This window comes from Canis lupus, chromosome 24 (assembly GCF_011100685.1).
Source record: "Canis lupus familiaris isolate Mischka breed German Shepherd chromosome 24, alternate assembly UU_Cfam_GSD_1.0, whole genome shotgun sequence".
In the NCBI taxonomy this organism is placed as follows: Eukaryota; Metazoa; Chordata; class Mammalia; order Carnivora; family Canidae; genus Canis; species Canis lupus.
The window spans coordinates 20708878-20730711 of NC_049245.1; the positions used below are offsets into that span (position 1 = coordinate 20708878).

The following is a 21834-nucleotide window of genomic DNA, read 5'->3' on the forward strand; positions in this document are numbered from 1 at the left end:
GTGGAAACACTGTGGAGGCTAAGAGATAAGCCAGGGGCATCACGCCTGAAGATCTAGAAGTGGCTTGTGTGGCTGGAGCAGGGAATACAGGGGTATGCCATGAGTCAAGGGGTATGATCATCTCTTTTAACCTCAGGGACTGAGGTTAAAAAAAGTCCAGGGATGGGGCAAAATATGAAGTAATATATAAGTGGGAAGATGGGCAATGCCAGCCCCCTACCCCAAGATCATGCAGGGCCTTGGCAAGCTCAAGGGCCCAAATTTTATTCCAAGGTTTTACATCATACCTCAAAGTCTGTGTGAGCCCCTCACTCGGTGGTGCCCAAAGGCCACACAAGGGTTTCTGGAAATTTCCGCTGACTCACTGTGGGACCTCCAGCACCTCCATACCCCCTCTAGATCTTAGTACCTCAACTGGTATTGATTGACCCACTCCCAAAAGAACACCCCCACTCCATTAGTCTGGCATCCCATAAACAAAATGCTGTTGTTGACCAATGAGTTCCTGGCATTCCTAGAGTCCGATTCTGGGACTCTTGTGCACTGGCCATCCCATACTTGCTGAGGCCAGCCCACCACCATGGCACTTTGCCAAGCGGTCTCTGGGCAGGGGGTTGAGTTCTCCTGCTCCTTGTTCCTCCAAGATATAGGAGCTCCCCCAGGTTTTGGCTGGATGGTGGGGGGGCGGGGGTTCTGCCCAGATCCTCCTGGAGACAAAGGAGCTGACCTGCAAAGAGTTCCAGCGGGAGCCCCGCTCCCCCTCCCTTCCCCCCTCTCCCTTCCCAGTCCACGTGTCTCTATTGTCTGCTCCCCGCTTCAGGGAAAGACACAGCCTCGGATGTGTCAAAACCACCACCCCCCGGCAGCAGGGAAATTAATTACTGGACGATTTTCACTTCCTCTTGCAGCGCCTGCCTGAGCTAGGCACCGGAATAGGACCGGCTGAGCGGGGCCGGCATCCGCATGGGGGACTTGCTGCCCCCTCCAGTTTTGGAAGAAGAAAGTTGAACCCCAAACCCAATACGGGGCTTCAGTGGGAGGTCAAGCTGGGGTGAGGGTAACGACTTCCTCTAGTTAAAGCTGAGTGTCCACACTGGCCACTTCTGAATTGGGGGAGAGAGGACTGGAGGCAGGAGGGTCTCAGCTGGCGAGCTCACACTGTTTTCTTTGCATCCCCTTCCCCGTGTCCCCATGTGCCTGAACCCCGCCTGCTTAGACCACTCTCCATCCTCTCCCCTCGGCTTCTGCGTCTACCTTACACTTTTCTTTCCCTTTCTTTGCATCCCTGAGGGGCTTTCTTTTTGTGTGTCTGGATCTCTCTTTTTCTCCCATGGGTGTGTGAGCGTGTGTTGCTACTTCTTTCCATCTCTGTTTTCCTTCTGTTTCTCTCTTGCGTCTTTTTTGTCCTTATCTCAGTCTCTATTTCTATCTCTTTCTGTATGTGTGTCTCTCTTTCTCTGTATGTCTCTTTTTGTCTTTCTCTGTGTATCTCCTCTCTCCTCTCTCTCTCTCTCTCTCTCTCTCCCTCCCCCCCCCCCCCCCCCTCCTCTTTCTCCGTCTCTGTATCTCTCGGTGCCTTTCTCGCCCTCACTTTCTCCCCTCCTGCCTGCCCGCTGCTCCCTGCGCCTGGCCTGCCCCCACCGCCGCCGGTTCAGGGGAACGTGTGCGGAGCGATTGTCCTGGGGGACATTTGATGGATTAGAGCGCTGAACAGTTCCATTGCTAGGGGACCACCTGATCTCCTCCAGCCTGCGTCCCATATAAAGCCGGCAGCCGGAGTGCTGAGCACAGCTCCAGCGATCGCCTGTCTGCGCGCCGCCGCCGCCAAGCCCGAGCGGGAGCCCGAGCGAGCCGGGGCCGCCGCCACCGGTGCCGGCTCCGCGCTGCCGCCCGCTGGGAGCTGTCCAGTGCTGAAACCCCGCTCTGACAGCCAATCGCGCCCGACTGGCCGCCTCCCCCCACCGGGGCCCTACGCAAGTGCCCCCGCCGAGCCCCCCGCCAGTCGCACCATGCCGCGCTCCTTCCTGGTAAAGAAGATCAAAGGGGACGGCTTCCAGTGCAGCGGGGTGCCGGCCCCCACCTACCACCCCTTGGAGACCGCCTACGTGCTGCCTGGCGCCCGGGGGCCGCCCGGGGACAACGGTGAGTAGGACCCGGCGGGGGGGCGGGGGGGCCAGGGAGGGGAGTTCTGGGCCCTCCCCAACTCGGGCCACGAGGAGGGGTGCGCGCGGCAGGGAACCCCGGGAGGAGATTTCCCTGCCTGTGTGCGCCTCCCGGGCTTCCTGAGGGCCGGGCGGGCGGGGCAGGGGCTAGGTCCCTACAAAGGGGAAGTCGCAGGGTCGATCCATCCCACAGCCACGCGCCAGCCCGGACTTTGAAAGTTGTGGCCCTAGAACGGGGCTGGAGTGAGGGGTGGTGAGAGAATGGAAAGAGAGAGAGGCACCCACGAAGGGCTAATGCTGGGGGGCTCATGTACAAGGCAGTCTGAGGGTCCCCTCTCCCTGGTGGAGGGAAGGAGGCTGGCTGCCTGAGTGTACTGCCCTTGTGGGGAATATATTCGAGCCTGGACTACCAGTCCCTGGGGAGAGAGGGCTGGCTCCTAGGGTGTAGCTGGGGGTGCCCTCCTTCTCTTCAAGCCTGCTCCCCCTGATGATGCCAGACAAGTGTTCTCAGGCCCCCCTCTCTCAGCAACTCTTTTGTTACCCTCGGCCACATGCCTGCCAAAGGCTGGGCCTATCCTGGGGACTGCAAGGAAGAAGGGATTTCTAGGAGGGATTCCCCCAAAGTGGCTCCTGGTCCCCTGGGCTGTACTCCCTCCCCACTCCAGCTTCTCATCCCCCCACCCCCCATCAGAGCTAACCCTGCTGTTCCTTGTAAGTCCCCCACCCCCAACACACTCCATCTCTTCTCAGAGCAAGTTCCTGCAGGGACAAGGTTTGAGGGACAAGAGAGGTCATTTAGCCTCAGAAGGGGATGATCTCCGAAGGGTGTGGAGAAGAATCAGAGACTGCTTCTGTAGACCCCATCCCCCATCAAGGGGATCACAAAAGGGTTCTCCTCTCATGGCCCGTACCAGGCAGGTGTCTGGAGAAGAGGCATCCCTTTGGCAGTAAGAAATCTGACATCACATGTGGCATCAGCTTTGGAGTGTGTGTGTGTGTGGGGGGGGGGGGGATGAGGGAAAAGAGAGGAGAGGGGAGGGGAGAAAAAGAAGAGAAGAAAGAGCTGAGGATGGGGGGAGGCAGTGCTGAGGTGGTGAAGGCAGGAGCCCCAGAGGGTGGGAGTTTCCACCTTAGGGATTTCCAAGCACTTCACCCACATTCCATCACTCTGTCAAGCCAGGTAGGAAGAGGGCACTGGGCAAAGGGCTCTGTGACCTCATCAAGGTCAAAGAAATTAGGGAGTGATCAAGGGATATGGCTTTAACCCCTCAGCCTCAGGCTTCCCCCAGGTCCCCAAGAAAACCAATCCCCTTTTCCTTTGCCCATATGTCTCTTATTCTGCTGTCCCCTTTTCTTGACCCTGAGCCCTCTTGGGTTCGAGGACAGAGGCCCAGGGTTATGACTGGGCTTGTCTAAAGTGCTGGCAGGACAGAGGGTGGACCTGGGACCATGCCAGGGCTGGGGAGTATGTGTGCTAGGATCTTGGTAGAAACTGAAATGCCTGCAAGACTGGAATGTGGATCCCGTGGGAGACTGACAAAAACAGTCTCCCATCCCTGAGGCCCCCATGGTCCCATGCCCAGGCCAGTTGAGGAAACTCAGAGAAGCCTAGAGAATTTCTCATGCATAGCCCAAACTGCAAACTATTCCTCAAAAGGGAGGCAGGAGTGCCTTGCTTTGAATTCAGTCTCAAAAAAGCTTTGAAACGAGCCCCTGAGTGAACAGTGGGGTCAGGGCAAAAGTTGGAGCACAGCTATCAGCAGGGGTGTTCCTGTGGGGGTTTTTGACACCCTAGAACCACCCCTGTCTTTGGCTCTTTCCCCAAAGGTCTCTAGACCAGCTCCTTGGCCTCCAGAGAATCCTATGGCTGTCCTGATAGTCTGATATCTGGCCTGGAACTCTGGGAGACTATGGTCTCTGACTCGCTGTGTGACCTTGGGCAAGTGTCTTCCCTTCTCTGGTCCTCTGCCTCCCCAGCAGTGAAAGAGTGGCTGAACTAAGTATCCTTCCAGCTTTGACAAGCTCAGCTTCTGTGAAGGTTAAGTGTGGGATGGGAGGCACTGGAGATGCCTGGATAAGGGTCTAACAGAGTGCAGGGGCCACTGTCAGGGTTTGTATAGGATTCTGTTTACCACCCAATGCCTGACTAAGGGTGGCAGAGTTTCTGAGAGCAGGTATTTCTTGGCTTCATTCTCTGCAGGATGCCTCATAGTGAGGACAGGCACCCTGACCTAACTGCTTTGGCAGCGTATGCAGTAAAGGGTTAGTGCTGGAGACCAGGGGGTGGGTATGGCTGGGAAACACAGGGTCCTGGGTATGGCTGGGAAACACAAGGTCCACCCCATCCTGCTTTCAGGGGCCTCTCCTATCCCTGGGGTGTGGCCAGACTGGACAGTGAAGGCCCCCTCATTCTGTGGGTGGGTAGGGTGCTGGAGGGGTCTCAGAGAGCCTGCCGGCTCCTAGTGGCCCGTTGTCTCCGCTCTGCCGGAAATAACCTTGCTGAGCGTTTGAGGGAAGTGTGAAAAATTGCTGAGCCGACGATTTTCTCTCCCAGCGTGTGTAAGTGTGCTGGGTAAACAAGGAGAAAGAGAGGAGGGGGGGAGGTGAGGAGATTGAGGGAGGAAAGAAGGGAGGGAGGAGAAAGGAGGGGGAAGGGGGGAAGGGCCTGGGGCTGGAGATAGTTCCAGTTATTAGAAAGATCCTCTTACAAGCCATTCCTGCAGCAACGGCTCCAGGGTCAGGATAAGGCTGGTGGGAGGGGAGGTTGGGGGAAGGGGTGCAGAGAGGGGGCCTGTGTATGTGGAGGTCAGGAGAACTACAGGATCCTAACTGATGGAAGATGCAGGGCCCCAAATAAAAGAGGTGTACTCCCAGCTCAGGGAATGCCTGGGAGTGCTAAGGATTCCTGGAGGACTCCTCCTACACACACACACACACACACACACACACACACACACACAAGCGATGCTCTTCTTTGCCTCCCTACTCTCCGCTTTTTCAGCCTCTGAGGGCTGGGCAAAGGGTGAGGCAGGTGCATCTGGGCTCCAGGCCTCCCCATCCCCCTCAGCCGAAAGAACCCCTACATAGGGAAGATAGGGAAGGGGAAGCCTCCCAAATGGAAAAATCTCTAGGCCTTTCTGCAGAATGCCTCAAAGAACGGAGAGCAGATTTCATTCCACCATCCTGTCCACTACAATGCCTCATCTCTCCCCCTCCCATTCCTCTTGCTCCTCCACTGCTTTCTGCCTCAATGCAGCCTCCTCCTTCCCCTCCTCTTCCCTGAGTGATTCTGAACACAGATTCAGTTTTCTGAGATGCCAACTCACATCCTCCTAACCCTCTCACAACCTCACCCTCCAGCTCCACCGAGCCCACTCCTTCACAGGCCCTGGGCCCCCATCCTGGGGAGATTCCAGAGCAGGCTGCTGCTCATCTATCTGCATGGCAGTAGTCTCCATGGACCCCAGCCAAAGAGGTCTTCACTGCCTACCTCCCTCATGCCCCCACACCCTAACTCTGAACTCCAGCTGGGCTCCCTGTCCCCCTTTCTCTGAACCACCTCCCTAGTCCTGCCCCCATACTCCTTCAGAGTGCATCCGACCCAGGCAGATGAAGGATCAATGCCAATCCAATAACACAGTTGTCTGCCCTCCACAGCTACATTAAGCCTCCCCAGCAGGCCGAGGAAGCACTCCTACTCTTGCCCATGGGCTTATCTAGTTGACCACATTATACCAGCGCCCACTTCCTCTCACTCCCTCTGATGGCGCCGAGGAGTCGCTCCAGGCCAGGCCTGGAAGCCCGGCTGAGAGTCCCCAACACATCCAACCCACACCTCAGAAAGTCCACCTTGAGAGTAGGGATGCAAAAGGGCTGCCCCAATCCCTTGGCAGAGGGAGCTCAGAGAAGGTTGGGGAGATGCCCAAGGACACACAGCAGGGCCATCTGGCTCTTCTTTGACTACCACTTCCCCTGGCATCTCAGTGTTGGTCTAGGTCCAAGATCCAGGTTAGAGACACACCAGAGGTCCAGGTTCAAAGTGCAGGTCCAATGTCTAGTCTACTGTCCTGGTCCAGATCTGAGATCCGAGCCCAACATCCATGTCCAATCTTAAGTCTAAGATCAGATCCAAGGTCAATGTCTGAGGTTATAGGTCCAGTCCAAGATTCAGACCAAATTCACATCCAAGTTCAAATTTCAATGTCTAAGATCAAGTCCAGGTCAACGTGCAGGTTCATGGTCCAGGAGTAAGATCCAGATCAAATTTCTAGTCCAAGGTCATGTCCAGGTCCATTCTCAAGGCCTGCTAGAGTCATGTCTTAGATCCACCATTAGCTTTCTCTGTGGCCTTGGACTAGTCTTCCTCTACCTCAGCCTATTTCCCTTTCATGAACTCAAGCAGTGGAACTTGATCTCTTTCAGCTCTGACCTTCTAGGGATCCAGAAAATTTGACTTTGCTAAGAATGAATCAGTCGGGGTGTGAAATAACAGGGCCTGTGTAGGATACAGAATCTGGGGCCCATGACCTCCCCAAAAGCCTGAGGTCACAAGGGGAACACGAAGGCCAGAGCTGAGCATCCACTCCTCAAGCAGACTGTTTGTGGTTCCTAAGGGACAGCAGAAGAGTACATTGAGTCCCTATGTCAGCATAGCAATTTATTACATCCCAAAGACTCCCTGCACCCCCCCCCAACACACACACACATGCACACACTCACACACACACACTGGGCAAAGGGCAGTGAGCACAGGAGAGGATTAGCTCCAACCTACAAAAGCAAATGAGGCCAGGGAGGCCCGTGACTTGCTTGAGGTCACAAGGGCATAAATGGGGGACTGACGCACCTCCCTGGTGAGTGCTTCATCTCCATGTTCTAGGGTCCCCACAGCCTAGAGGCCCTCTGGGGGGTGACTGAGAAAGTGGGCCCTCTGGGGGGTGACTGAGATGAGGTCCCCAGAATTCCTGACCTCCCTCCCAGCTGTGATCTCCAGCTGCTAGCCTTTGGGAAGGAAGGGAGGTTAGAATGGGCCCTCTGATTGCACCCTTCTGGAACAGAGAGAGGGTAGGGCGGAAAACAGGAGGCTTGCAGAGCCTGTGTGTGCTATGCAAGGGCCTGCCAGAGATTCCCCCACGGGAGCAGGAGGCTGCTCCACCAGCCAGTACTAGGCAATTCAACACCCTTAGCCACCTACTCCTATCTCCACAACCCCTTGAAAAATCTTTCCTATTGATTCCTGCAGAGCTGTGGACCTCCCTATGGGCCACAGGAATTGGGTCACAGTCAGGAAAAAAAACAGAAAATGTGGGATTTCTGGAGTGGGGGAAGGTGGGGAGAGACTCTGGAATCCTCTAGACACTCCCTGGGCCTGGGTCAACAGGCCTCAGCCCCACACCCTATGGCCATCTCACAGTGGGCCAGACCTCATTCTGTCCCCTGATCATCTGGACGCAGGGACTCCCCTACCCAGTGGGCAGGTGTAGCAGCTGCCAGGCCCTTAGAGGAGGTGGGTGTCATTTCTGGTCCAGTGCCCAGGGAACAGCTAACAAAGATGCTATAATAAGGGGAGGGGGAGGTACCAGCCCCTTTGCCCAGCTCTGTGAGCAGACAGGAGAAACTATTTTTATCCTGCTTTGCTGCTGACAGACCTGGCTTTCTGCTCAGCTGGCTGGAGCTGATTCTCGAGGCCCGAGGCCCTGGCACAGCAAGAAGCAGCTCTAAATATACCCATGCAGCAGCCCCTCCAGCTCCCACCACCAAGCAGGGCTGGGCCCTCCTCAGGAAAGTGGGCCACCTGGAAAGCTGGCCCACCACCCGGCCCCTCTCTTTTTCTGCCCATCTCAAGGCAGGGAAGTAGGACTGGGGGCTGGAAATTCCCTGGAGGAAGTTTGGTACCCTCGGAATCTAGGAGAGACTGGGAAAAGGAATCCAGGACTAAGAGGCAGGAGGCTGGCCTAGCTCTTGTGTGAATGTGCTTTGTGATCTGAGGTGGGTCAAGGCCTGTCTCTGGGCCTCAGCTTCTGTAGGGCACTGGAGGAAGTGCCTATCATGTTCCCTTAGACAGCAGCTAATGTACACAAAGCACTGAGCAGGGCGCCTTGTACACAGTAAGTGCTCAGTTAAGTGTCAAGCATTACTTTTATTTGCAAAAACTTAAAAGGGGCCAGAACATCATCTTGAACAGCTTCTCCCCACCCCCAACACCCCATCATCCCATCAGACAGGCCAACTGGGTGATGTCATTGGAAGAAACCCACTGCCCCTTTCCCCTACCAACTGAACACTTCCCACCCCAGCAGTCTCCATCCAGTTTGGATGTTTTGGGAAAAACACAGGCTTTGGAGGGTTGCAAGCCTAACTCCTGCGCCAGTGACCTTGGGCAAACCTCCTCCCCTCTCTGGGCCTCCGGGCTCAACATAGTGCCTGGCACATGAGGAGGCTCCCTGGAAGCAGTGGTAGTAGTAGTGGTACTTACCAGAGATGTCCCCACCCCACCCCAAGAGGCCAAGATAGCCAGAGGAGACCATGTCGGTGGAGCACCTAGCACCTTAATCTTCATAAAATTCCCTTCCCACCACTCCTTTGGGTGCAGGACTTTTAATTTTTTAATGGATTCAGGACCTTCCATCTAAAGTATCAAGACTCTTAGGCAGAGAATACCAGAAGTCATTCTCAGAGGACATGTGCATGATATCTCCATTATCTCCAAAGCATTTTTGGGCCTTCCTCATAGCCCCTCAAGTGGCAGGGGTGGCTCTGGTCTCTATACATCAAATGAGGGATTTGAGCCTAGAGAGACTATGATACTTGCCCAAGGTCACACAGCTAGAAGCAAAAAAGCCAGGACGGGAGGGTCTCTGGCCTTCTCTCTGGGTCCCTGCCCATTCCTGCCTCCATCAGGACCCTGTTTCACCCTGTCAGATGGGGGACAAGTAGTTCAGCCACCTATGGTCACCTGTGGAGCAGAGGAAGGCTCAGGTTCCATGCACAGTTAGAGCACTATTTACAGTGTCCTAGAGGATTCTCCAGGGTTGAGGCCCAGAGAGGTGAGGTGATTTGCTTGCCCAAGGTCACAGAGCAGCCTGAGGCACTCATGTGTGTCTCCTCCTACTTTTGGTAAGTTAGAAGGATATCCCCAGGAAATGCAGGGATAACACTGATGACAATAATAACAGCAGCCTGAGAGGCTATCGTGTGCCAAGCATTTGTACTAAGCACTTTATATGCGTTAATTCGTTCAACGCTATTATGAGCTCCCTTACACATATGTGGCACAAAAAAGGTTAAATAACCCGCCAAGGTCACATAGACAGGGAGCGCTAGGGTGGATCTGAGGAGGATGAAGTGGACTTGAAGGGAGGCTGGGAGTGTGTGTGGAAGACAGGAAAATGGGCATCCCTGAGGATCTATTCAGCCATGATGCAGAAAGTCTTGAAAGCATACGAGTCAAACTTTTTCCTATGCAGACCAAGTCCAGAAGGGTTAAGTAATCTGGCCAAGGTCACAAAGCAAGTTAAAACCACCTTGTCCTAACATGACCATGCAAACTCTTATATGACCCCCAACTCCACCCCACCTCCACCACTCATGCTGAGCTTCACAACTGCTGGGAATCAGATCTGGCCTGCAATGCCTGTCCTGAAGGCAGTTCTGCATCCATCCCTTAGGCAGAAGAGCAGCCTTTGTTTGAAGCACCCCTATTTCTATGTAAAGAGCCCCCCAGCGACAGGAGTATGGTGCTGCAGTGCTACAGGCTACCACCAGAGGGCACCACGGGCAGGAAGCCCAATTTGGGTTAGGACTTGCCTGGTTCATCGAACTCCTCCTACTACCCACCAAAAGTTTTCTCATCCCAACATGAAGTAGAAATTACACATCCTGAGGAAACAGAGGCCCAGAGAAGAACATCAAAATGTGTCTTGGCAAATGCCAAGAAAACTGCAGCACAGAAACCCATTTGGGCAGATTGCTATTACTACTAATAATAACAACAAACACATTTTGGGGGTTTGCAATGTGCCCAACACTGGGTTGGGATCCTGGCTCTAAGTTAGTTGCTGGGCATATTACTTAATTACCTTGCGTCTAAATTTCCTGATCTGTAAGATGATACCAACTGGAGTCATGAAGATGAAACGAATTCGGGTATATAAAGCCCTTGATATAATGTCTGACACATTAAGTGCTCCAGGGTGTTCATTATTTTTTTTTTAAGATTTTATTTATTTATTCATGATAGTCACAGAGAGAGAGAGGGGCAGAGACACAGGCAGAGAGAGAAGCAGGCTCCATGCATCGGAAGCCCGACGTGGGATTCGATCCCGGGTCCCCAGGACCGTGCCCTGGGCCAAAGGCAGGCGCCAAACCGCTGCGCCACCCAGGGATCCCTAGGGTGTTCATTATTATTTGCTCATTTCTCACTTACTGTTTGTTTACTTATGGACTCCTTACTGCAACTGTATGCGTGCTTACGTTACCCCCCATTTTACGGCTGGGGAAAGAGAGGCACAGAGGGGTCAAGCAGTTTGTCCAAGGTCACAGAGCTGGGGAACAGTGAAGTTGGAACTCCATTCAGGCAGTGCAGCACCAAGGCTGTGCTCTTACACCAGTGTACCATCCTTATTTCATAACAAAACACGCGAGGCACTGGTCACATGATCAGCAGTCCCCTGCAAGTGGACCCTATACTATCTATCCTCTGAGGCATAGAGAGGTACAGGACTTGATTTTCTCAAGATCACCCTGAAACTCTGCCAGGAATCAAGTTGTCCCAAGACCAGGCAGACAGAATGGTTTGTAGCAGATGCTGCTGGGCTGGGGAGCAAGGTCGACCTGGCAAATCTTTATCACCATTTATCACCCATTTCACAGTTACTTAAGGAGTGCCCACGAGATGGGGCAGCGGGGATGGGAGGTGAACAACCCAGCTATACCCCCTTCCTCGGGGACCTCTGGGGATTTGGAAAACAAGGGGAGCAGGGCAGTAGGTTCCAATCCTTGCTCCACCCCTTGAGCAAGTACCATCACCACTCCATACCTTCCATTTCTTTATCTGTGATAAAAGTGTTTTTGTGATATTTGGTCAGGGGATGGGAGTGAAGTGCTTAGCACAGAGCCTGGCCCACAGTAAGTGCTCAGTAAATATTAGCTAATATTATCATTATCCTCAGTAGTTACAATGGGAAGAAATATAGCACAGAGAAGAGGTCTGGGAGCGCCTGACAGATACTTAACTTAGTCTGAAACAATACTCTTTGAACGTCTGTTCAAGGGCCTTATTCCTGGAGTGGGAGGTGGGGGAACCTCCAGACCAAAGGCAGACAGGAGGGGAGAAATCAGGTGCTGAGATGCTGGGCAATCCTCCCTCCCCAATTAAAAAAACTGCTAGCACCACTGCCTTTTCTGCAACCAGAGCCCCTCCTTACTGAGTCATCCACCCCCACAATCCCCAACCACTTCTGTGTGCAGAGGGTCCTGTGCCAACATCTAAAGGGAAAAAAGAAAAAAGAAAGGGCTTACTCTTGCCTTCAGGGCTTGGGGACAGTCTGCACAGACCACCCTGTGACCATCCCAGATTCCAGATGAGAGGAAAAGATACCGAGGCTGAATCGGGCAGGTTGTTCCAAGGAAGGAAAGCTCTGAATCCAGTTCCTTGCTTACAAAGTCCTCTTCTACCTATTTTCTTGAGTGGGGGAGGCTGGAGGTGGGGTGTGGGGAGATCAGGTCTCAAGGTCAGAAGGGGAGCTTCAAATCTCCTGCTTTGTCACTCCCCAGCTTGAAACCTCACAAATGGGGCTAACCTTCATTGTTCTCCCAGGAATCAAGACAATGGAAACATAACCTTGGTGCCAGGTTGATAAGTTCATGCATAGCTGCCAGGAATTCTCCTGGGAACCCAGACCCCAGGGTCCTCCAGGAGGGTGCTGGGACCATGCTAGGCCCTGAGAGGGAGAGACAAATCAGGGTGGCCCCTGCACTTGGGGAGCCTCTGTGGAATCCCCTGGGAGAGTCTCAGCCTGCCTACCCACCAACCACATAAACCCAAGGTAGACAGGATTTCTGGTCCAAATCCAAAGAGGAGGGAGGAAGAGGGGGAGGTGAATTCTCACAGAGAGACTCCAGAATGCTTCTAGTGGAACTGGGAGCAAAACAGGCTCCAGAGCAAGTACAAGGAAGTCCCCCTTCTGGACCACCTATTAACATGCCACACACTTGATCTCTTAAATCCTCTAGCAACCCTGGGAGATGGATCTAACAGGATTTTAATTCATTTATGCAACATCTACTCATTGCATACCTTTTTTTGAGCCAGGCACGTGCTGGGCACACAGATCCAGCCCTTGGAAGCTCATAGTCGGGTCGGGGGAGGCAGACAAATAATCCTCAGTGAAGTCACTTTCTCAAGCATGTAAAAAGCATAATTATAATAGCTAACACTTATATAGCAATTATTGTGCTCCCTCTCTATTTCCTTACACGGAAAATGGGGATGATAACAGTACCCACTTTGCAGGGTCTGTAAGGGTTGAATGGGTTAACATACATAAAGCACTGAGGCAGAGCCTGGTGCAGGCGTGTACACGCTTCTTTTCAGCACCCAACTGCCCTTCCAAAGGCCCTGGGAGGGAGTGTCCAATTGTAGACGAGGAAACAGATTCAGAGAAGTAGGAGCAAGCACCCGAAGGGCAGATTGTTGTTAGAATAAAAACAGCGTGGCCTTTGGCGTCCACCTGCTGAGGTCTGAATCTTGGCTCCATCGCTTCCCGGCTGCGAGTTCAGACTCTTCCTGTCTCTATGGGCAGAGCGGGTGTAAGGGCAGGAAGACCCCGCCGCGTGGTTTGCGCGCACGGCAGAACCACGGGGGCAGCGCGCTCCGACAGAGCGTCCGCGGAGGGAGGATGTGGACGCAGCGGGGTGGAGGCTCGCGGCGCGGCGCGGCCCGGCCCGGAGCACCGCCTCCCCGGCCGCACCGCGGCTCCCGGGAGCGAGCAGGGGGCCTCACCTTCGCGCCCGCCGCCTTCCCGCCCCTGCAGGTTACGCCCCGCACTGCCTGCCCCCCAGCAGCTACGATGCGGACCAGAAGCCGGGCCTGGAGCTGGCGCCGGCCGAGCCCGCCTACCCGCCGGCGGCGCCGGAGGAGTACAGCGACCCCGAGAGCCCGCAGTCCAGCCTGTCGGCGCGCTACTTCCGCGGGGAGGCGGCCGTGACCGACAGCTACTCCATGGACGCCTTCTTCATCTCGGACGGGCGCTCGCGGCGGCGGCGCGGCGGGGGCGGCGGGGACGCGGGCGGCGCGGGGGACGCCGGGAGCGCCGGGGGGCGCGCGGGGCGCGCGGGGGCGCCGGCGGGCGGCGGGCACCGGCACGCGTGCGCCGAGTGCGGCAAGACGTACGCCACGTCGTCGAACCTGAGCCGCCACAAGCAGACGCACCGCAGCCTGGACAGCCAGCTGGCGCGCAAGTGCCCGACGTGCGGCAAGGCGTACGTGTCCATGCCCGCGCTGGCCATGCACGTGCTCACGCACAACCTGCGCCACAAGTGCGGCGTGTGCGGCAAGGCCTTCTCGCGGCCCTGGCTCCTGCAGGGCCACATGCGCTCGCACACGGGCGAGAAGCCGTTCGGCTGCGCGCACTGCGGCAAGGCCTTCGCCGACCGCTCCAACCTGCGCGCGCACATGCAGACGCACTCGGCCTTCAAGCACTACCGCTGCCGCCAGTGCGACAAGAGCTTCGCGCTCAAGTCCTACCTCCACAAGCACTGCGAGGCCGCCTGCGTCAAGGGGGCAGAGCCGCCCCCGCCGGCCCCCGCCGGCCCCGCCAGCTGAGCGGCCCGCCGTCCTGGGGGGGCCCCCACCTCCGCCCTCCCCGCCCCCTCCGCCCCCTCCGCCCCCCAGCGGCGATTCCCCGCCCACGCCCTTCGTGGGGATCCCCTCCCCCACCCCAGCCTGGAACTTTTCTCTCCCGACCCGGACCCACCACTCGCCTCCGCCTCCGGCACTGGCTTGCCCAGCGCACCCCGACCACGACGTCCTTTCGGGTCACGAGACTCGGACCTCGACACCCCGTCCCCGCCCTCAAGGCTCCCAACTCAGGCACCAGGTCCGCACCTCTCTCGGGCCCCAGAGCCGGAAGTTTCGCCCGCCCAGACCCTGCGCCCCGCCCCTTCTAACTTTCAGACCTTTCCCCGCACTTGTCAGCTGAGTGTCTCCTACCATTCCCCCGTTGGAACCCCAGTCTAAGGCCCAAACCTACCTTTGACTCTCACTCCTGTCCTGGTTTCCCCGTCCACACCGGTACGCAGGCCCTGCAGCTCCCCGACCACAATCCGAACCCAGACCGCCCTTCTGGCCTCTGCCGAGTCTTGCTGTATGTGTGCCCATCTAGGGCCCTAATCCTTACCCCTCTTGGGAGTCCCCCGTCTGTCCCTGATCCCCTCTGTAGCCTGGCCTTAGGCCCAGCCATTCATACCCCCCACACCACGCTCACATCACATGTCCCACGCCCTACTCTCTCCAGAACCCCTCCCGCATCCCTCCAGCAGCTCTTCCCCCTTTGAGTTCACCTGACCTGGGGCAGTCTTGAGGGGCAGTTCAGGCCCTGCCCCCCTAACTTAGTCCTCCTCTCACCCCAGGACACCCCTCCCTGGGCTTCCAGCCTCCAGCTGCCCTCTCCCCAGATTCTCTGAGCACTTTCCTCCACCCCCAGGACTACAGGTACCCCTCCTTATTTGTTGGGGGGAGTCTGGGGCACCTCACAAATGCCCTTCTCTGACTGGGCCCCTCCAGTTATTTATTTGTGTATTTATTTATTTATCTATTTATTATTATATTTAATCTCTTGGCCTCACCCAGGGATGGTCTGGCTTCCCCAGCTGGACTGGGAGGTCAGGGAGCCAGGCAAGGAGAGGGACGGCAAAGGCCATGGAAGGCTGTCCTCCCACCACACACACACCCCCTCTTGGGGAGTGAGGAAGAAGCCTCACCCTCATCAGAGCCTGAACTTGCTGGGAAAGGCTTAGGGGAAGGGGTTACGAGAATGGGAGGGATAGCCTGCTGACCCTCAACTTGGGGGGGTGAGGGGTATGAGGAGGTCCAGTCATGGGGCAGGTCCCCGCCCTCCTGAGCCTTCCACTCCCACTCCAAGGACACCGGAGAGAGGAGCCTCCTCGATCTGTTTCCTATTTATTCCTCTTCTCGAGGGACCCCAGGTTCCAGGGACCGACTGAGCCCCGGACCCCGCTGGGGCCTCCGGCCTGCTCCACTCCCGGGAGGAGCGCTCCCTCCCGGCCACGTCTATGCAACTCTCCCGGGCAGAGGGGCCGGGGCTGCCAGCTGCCCCACGTTGGCCGCCACTACCTCCCCCGCCGCGCTTTTGCATGCCCGGGCGAGGACCGAAGCACACACCTCCAAGCTCACGTGCCCTGGCCTCCTCTGCTTTAAGCACATGCCTCTTCCCTATCACTAGGCGCCCAACTCTGGGGGCAGGAGTCCTGGACTCTCCAACCCTCCCTTTCTCCCTCCAGCCACAAAGGAGGGTGGAGACTGGAGGGGCCACTGGAGCAGGGGCACTTCCCTAGGGCTTCTCGGCTCCAGGCCTGCCTCCGGGGAAGGGAGGCAGCAGGGATGGGGGGAGGGAGAGGGGTCGCAGAAGCAATTACGGAGGGTGTTGACCCTGTAAATAGGAACTTCCGACAGCAATAATTTTCCATGCATGCTAAGCCTTTTGGCCATATTTTGTATGAGCGCTTGGCGCTCCCCGTCCCTCCTCCCCCATCTCGCACCCCAGAACCCCATCCCTTCTCTCACCTCCAGCAGTATTACTTGTAACGCAATTCAGGGATATTAAAGGGACTTTGGCCACTCACCAGCACCTCTAGACCTTGTCATTGGGAAGGGGTATGTGGGCAGGGGTGGCTTCTGAGAGGCAGCTGGATTTTTTTTCCGTGTTACATTTTTTAAAGCATAGTAATGTCATTTGTTTCATATTAATCTTGTTGATTGAAGCTGGATTTTTTTCCACTCCGTTTCCCTCCCTCTAGCCTGACCACCCTGTAGCTGTCACCAGAGGTCACACACTCCGGGAGTGGGAGGGTGTCCTGACATCCACAAAGTCCCAGGCATCCCCAGTCCTAAATATTCCTCAAATACTGGGGTTGCAAACTCAAAGATTTCAAGAACCAGATTAATAGCATGAGTAAAGCAGGTTCCTTTAATTCATTAGGGAATTTTGGAATCTTGACTAACAGGAAAGACTGTCCCACCTTAAAGAATTGCAATTCAAGTTAACTACCTTCTGCCAAACAAATACAACCATGAGCCAGATTTGTCTCTTGACAGCCAGTTGACAACCCCTATTATCTTCCCCACTTCATCTCCTGCTGCTTTGGCCGAGTTTCTGGCCAGCCCTATCGGTCACACCTAAGCAGGTGCATGCAGGCAAAAAGGTCAACTTTGGCTCAGGGGGCAAAGTTGTCCCAAAACAGTAAGTCGCCTCTAGAGCCAGTGAACTACCTGTCTTCAAAAGCATTCAGGAAGATGTTGAACAACCAATCCATCCTCCTTGCCAGCTGCCTTGGTGATCTTTCAAAATACAAATAGGTCCCTGCCTTACTAAAAATCTCACTGAGGACCATCACACCGTGCCACTTACCTCCACCCTGCAACATGGACCCACTGAGAGGTGAGGCCTGTGTGCTCTGAGGGCTGGATGCCAGGCTGCAGGTGGGAATTCCATCTCCCCTGGGAGCACCTTTTGGGATTCCTCCTTTTGTGAGCAGTACACTCAACTTTTAGACCTTCAACCTGGTGCCCATCTGCCTTTCCCTTCACATACCCCTGGACAGGTAGCTATAATCTGAGCAATGTGTTACATGTCTCCAGCAATGAAAGCAGTCTGCACCCCCTCCCCCAAATTTCCAATGAGGCTTTGAGGGGCCGGGGCACATGTTGCCCTCCCTCGACAGTCACAGTCTGTGGCTACACACTGCATCTATCTATCTATCTATCTATCTTTCTTTCTTTCTTTCTTTCTTTCTTTCTTTCTTTCGATTTTGTTTGTTCATGAGAGACACAGAGAGAGAGAGAGGCAGAGACACAGGCAGAGAGAGAAGCAGGCTCCCTGCAGGGAAGCCAATGCAGAACTCGATCCCAGGGCCCCGGGACCCATGTCCTGAGCCAAGGGCAGATGCTCAACCACTGAGCCGCCCAAGTGTCCCTACACACTGCTTCTGCCTGAGGTTGTATCACTTACATCTGTTCCAGATCCAGGGGACAGAGCCCACTCTAGACCTATGTTTTATAAACATTTAATTCCCTGTATTAAACCCCCATAAAGCAGAAAATATTTAACACAGGGAACTGGCTGTTGACAAAATAGCTGGATGGACTGAAGGCGAGAGCCCTCAGCTGGACCCCCTAGAACATCCTCACAGAACCGGCCCACCAGGGAAGCTGCAGCCTCTTCCAAAATCAGGGGGCATCAGGTGGCTCACTGGAGCTACTGAGTTCAGGAAGACAGCACTATCCCTGTGACCCAAGGATCAGGAGGCCCTTGCCACTGCCTTTAAAACTGTCTCCTGTCTCCCACGATGCCGGCAGCTCAAACACTGGAACACCGTTACAGAAAACTTCGTGCCTTCATGACCACGTTGCCAGGAGCCAGAGACAAGGCACTAAGAAAATGGCACCTGCCCACTTCCGCTGTCCAAATTCCACAGAAGTGCATCTGACTGGCCGAACCAAATTCACTGTCATTATCCTTGCTGCAAGGAAGTCTGAGAAATGTAGTTTTTGACTCTCCAACCTACAATAAGAAGGCATCCCAGAGGGAGGTGGGAATGGCCGCTGGGGACTATCTCCAGTCCTTCCCTCCTTGATTGGCAGCCATGCAATTTGGGAACAGCTTAAGGAGTGGTCCTGACTGGTCAAAAGAGTAATCCTGTCCCCCGTGTGCTGATAAATGGGCATATGACTCAATTCTGGCCAATGAAACTTAAGGAGAGATTCACTGGAAGCTTTCAGAAAAGTTAGCTTCTCCCTTTCCTTTAAGAGAACGGAAGCCAAGTGTCTCTTCTTCCTGAACAAGAACAAGAAGTGTATCATCTTGTGACCATGAAGGGAACCAACCTTGGCATGAAGCCTACACCCTGGAGAGCAGAGAGGAAGAATGGAAAAAGCTCATGTTCCTGATGACATGAGGGAGCACTTGAAAAAAAAAAAAACACCCTGAAGCCCACTCAACATGCTACCTCTGGACTTCATGGTGTGTGACATGAGTGTCTTTATTGTTTAAGTCAGCTGGATCAGGCCCGTTACCTGCAGCCCTCAGCACCTCAACTGGCCAGGCTTTCCAGGCTGCTTTCCACAATTCTCTCAAAGGAAGACCTCCATGACTCAACTCTGTTTCTCCTTCTACCTGTCTGGCTGCTGTACTTAGCAACTTGGCAGACTCATGTTCCTACATCCAAGGAAGGAAGCCATTTCCTGTTCCTTCTTGTGTGTTCTGTGTTCCTCAAGGTTCTCTCCTAGATTCTCCTCCTCTCACTGTACTCTCATGAAAACGGCTCATGACACCCCTGGCTCCAGTTTCCACCCACAGGCAGATTCGCAGATATACATTTTCAATTCCAACCTCCTCTTTAAGCTGCAAATCTGTATCTGCCTGCAGGCCACCTCCACTCCGATATTCCAACAGCACAGACTAGCCCGAGTCTGAGGCTGCGATGTGCTTCTCCTAGGATCCCCCACCTCCTTGGATGGAACTGGCATCCAGCCAGTCTTGCAGCCAAAAAAACCAGAAGTCCTCTCTCCCACCTCTGTCTCCCCATCCTAGCATCCAATCTGACACCAGCTTCTGGTGATTGTTCCTCTCCATGTTCTCAGTTCCCACCCTAGTCCATAGCTACCATCATCTCTTCCCTGGACAACTGGACTGGCCTTCTCCCTGGTCTCCCCAGATCCCTTCTGCCTCCCCCACTTCCTTTCCTCTCTTCACAGCAGCCACAGAGTTCTTTTCAAAAATGCAGGATCTTTTCTGATCATGTCACTACCACCCTCTCCCCCACACCTACCCTGCCATTTCCCTGCTTAAAACACTTCAATGACTTCTTATGGTGGGAAAGGGGGAGTGGAACGTGCTTAGGGTGGCTTTTAAAGCCTTCCTTAGTCTGGCTCTTCCATCATTCCAGCTGAATCTCCAACTAAACGACCAGCTGCCTCTTTGGGGCAATTTTGCTCTCACCTGCCACAGGGCCTTTGCATAAACTGTTCTCTCCACCAGTAACGTACTCCACCTGCACCATTATCACTACCATGCTTACTAATTAATGCCTTTTCCATCCTTCATCTCCCAGCTGCATGGTCACTTCCTCAGGGGCCTCATGCTATTATTCATTTATAGCACTGCCCATCAGTGTACAGTTTTCCATTAATCAGTGTGATTATTTGGACATTATCTGTCTCCTCCACTAGACTATAAACTTCATGAAACTGAGAATGAAGTGTCTTTTTGCTCATCACTAAATCCCCTAGGTCTAGCACAATGCCTAGCCAATAGCAGATGAATGATAATTACTTTTTAATGAACTACATACATTTAAATCATAATCAATAATGGTGGCTTATGCTTTAAAAAAAGAAAAAGAAAAAAGAGTCTCTGCCCCTCATGGCCATAGCTGATTGGTTCCAATGTGGGCATCTGACTAGAAGTTGGAAATTTCCTATCTCATCTCTCTGAGTCATAAGACCAACTAGCTCCTTATCATTATGCCTTCTCTCTTTCCTTAGTAAGAGAACTCCAATTTTAGCTGAGCACACTGCCACACTGAATGAAGACTACATATTCCAGCTGCCCTTGTGGCCAGGGGTGGCCATGGGACCAACTTCTGACCAAACACATGTGAGGGAAAGTGTTAATATGGGATTTCTGAGCCAGCCCTCTAAAAAGAAGAGGGTCGTGTCCTTTTACCTTTCTACTTCTCTGCCTCCTTCCAGACTTCCACTTCAGCATCAATCTTACCAGAAGGTGACTTTGAGAATAAAAGCCCCACTCTAATAAAAGGATTGTGTAGACAGATAAAAAGGGTCTATGCCTCTCATAACCATGAAGCTGCCACCCCAGCCACAGATTTCCTATTTCCACACTCTTTTCCACAAAAGGTTACACTTTAGGGTGTTTCAAACTTCTCTGTCAGCCCTCTCACTAAAAGCCAAACATAATCCCCATTGACAGCCATGTTCCTGTCCTGTGGAGGTAATCCCTCTGCCAAGTGAGAGACAGAGAAAAAAGTCTCTGAATCCACTTTTCCCTGAGGTCCAGCCTCACCCCGGAGTCAGAGGAGCCAAATGTCCCCATTTTCATTAAGCTAATTCACATTGGCTTTCCTCACTTGCAAAAAATCTTGGCTAATAAGCTGAGACTAGCCTGGAAGGGCAAGCACAGAGAGACCTTCAAGATCTATTATTAATTCAAAATATAATCAAATGGCTCATATTTATTGAGCACTTACAGTGTGTTGGGCACTGTTCTCAAGACTTTACCCACATCATCTCTTTTCATTCTTCCAAAAACCCTACAAATCAAGTGCCATTATTGTGGCCATTTTGCAGGTTAGGAAACTGAGGCACAGACAGGTAACTGGCCTCAGGTCACACATCTAGCAAGAGATGTGTCATTTTAACCCAGGCAAGGGGCAGAACTATTGAGGATGACCTAGGAAATTGCTCCTTTGCCTTAGTTTTGCACCCCTGCCCCCTACCCCCAGAAGCAGAGTCAGAGACTTGAGTGCAGATAGTTTCTTGGGGAGGTGATTTGAGGAACTAGGAAGTAGGGAACAAGAAGAGTAAGACAGAGGGTGTGTTCGCGAGCTCACTGGTGCAACGACAGGGCTGGCTACTGCCCGTTGGTCTCTAAAAAGGGTCTGGAAAGTTCCAGATGGTCCAGAACACCTCTCACAATTATCCACCTGTGACAGTGGAAGCCTGGCTTTTACTCACCAGCTCCTGTCCATCAGTGAACACCCTCACATGTCCGGGATGTGCTTGTGAATGAGCAAAGCTCCCACAGAGATGGAAAATGTGGACGACACAAGGAGTCTGGGCTGACAAGCTGGCAGTGCTCGCACAGAATTTCCCACCACAACTTCAGTTGAAATCAAAGGTGGGCCAAGAAGACCTGACACCGATAGCCAGGCTTTCACTCCCTCTTTCCTCATCAGCAAACCTCACATCTGTGCAGACATCCACTACTGAGCCCTTCTGGGCAGTTCAAAGGAGGCTGACCTCAGAGATGTGGCTGACTGGTCTCTCACTCCTGGGCCAATCCCAGTCATCTCAGTGGGTGACAGCCTCCGGTACCCATGCTTAAACAGCTCACACGTGGCATGTCCCTGAAGAACGTTATTAATCCTGACTCAAGCTATCCCAATCAGACTGTAGAGAAAAGCTTTAATTCCATTATTGATGCAGGATGGGGGGGGGGGGGACGGTTCTCTCTCTTCCAGATGTGAACTGCTATGGACTGAGTTTATCTCCCCCTAAAATTCCTATGTGGAAACCTAATCCTCTGTGTGATGGCATGTGGAGGTGGGGCTTTGGGGCCTCAGGGCCCTCATGAATGTGATAAATGTCTTTACAGGCAGAGAGCCCAGAAAGCTCCCTCACCCCTTCCACCACAGC

General features: G+C 53.9%; 1 protein-coding gene, 1 long non-coding RNA gene and 1 other non-coding gene across 6 annotated transcripts in view; 2 read left to right on the forward strand and 1 right to left on the reverse strand.

The window, feature by feature from the left end:
* Positions 1–21834, reverse strand: part of LOC102152990 — a 70287-nt gene that overhangs the window by 43447 nt on the left and 5006 nt on the right. The window lies entirely within an intron of this gene.
* On the forward strand, positions 1560–13998 carry SCRT2 (scratch family transcriptional repressor 2). The gene is made up of 2 exons (XM_038571885.1): positions 1560–2142; positions 13196–13998. Exons 1-2 carry the CDS (start codon positions 2010–2012, stop codon positions 13984–13986), a joined length of 924 nt encoding a protein of 307 aa, XP_038427813.1. The 5' UTR covers positions 1560–2009; the 3' UTR covers positions 13987–13998.
* On the forward strand, positions 14072–16024 carry LOC111092173. Of its 2 annotated transcripts, none has more exons than XR_005377727.1 (2): positions 14072–14527; positions 14793–16024. It is a non-coding gene; the product is annotated as an uncharacterized LOC111092173 (long non-coding RNA). The 2 variants fall into 2 exon arrangements; XR_005377726.1 differs by having other exon boundaries at positions 14072–14260.

Bases quoted from the DNA above. Each gene is read 5' to 3' on its own strand.
- SCRT2 (XM_038571885.1), top strand. From the start codon at position 2,010: ATGCCGCGCTCCTTCCTGGTAAAGAAGATCAAAGGGGACGGCTTCCAG. The intron at 2,143-13,195 runs GTGAGTAGGACC...CCGCCCCTGCAG, and splicing joins GGGGCCGCCCGGGGACAACG to GTTACGCCCCGCACTGCCTG.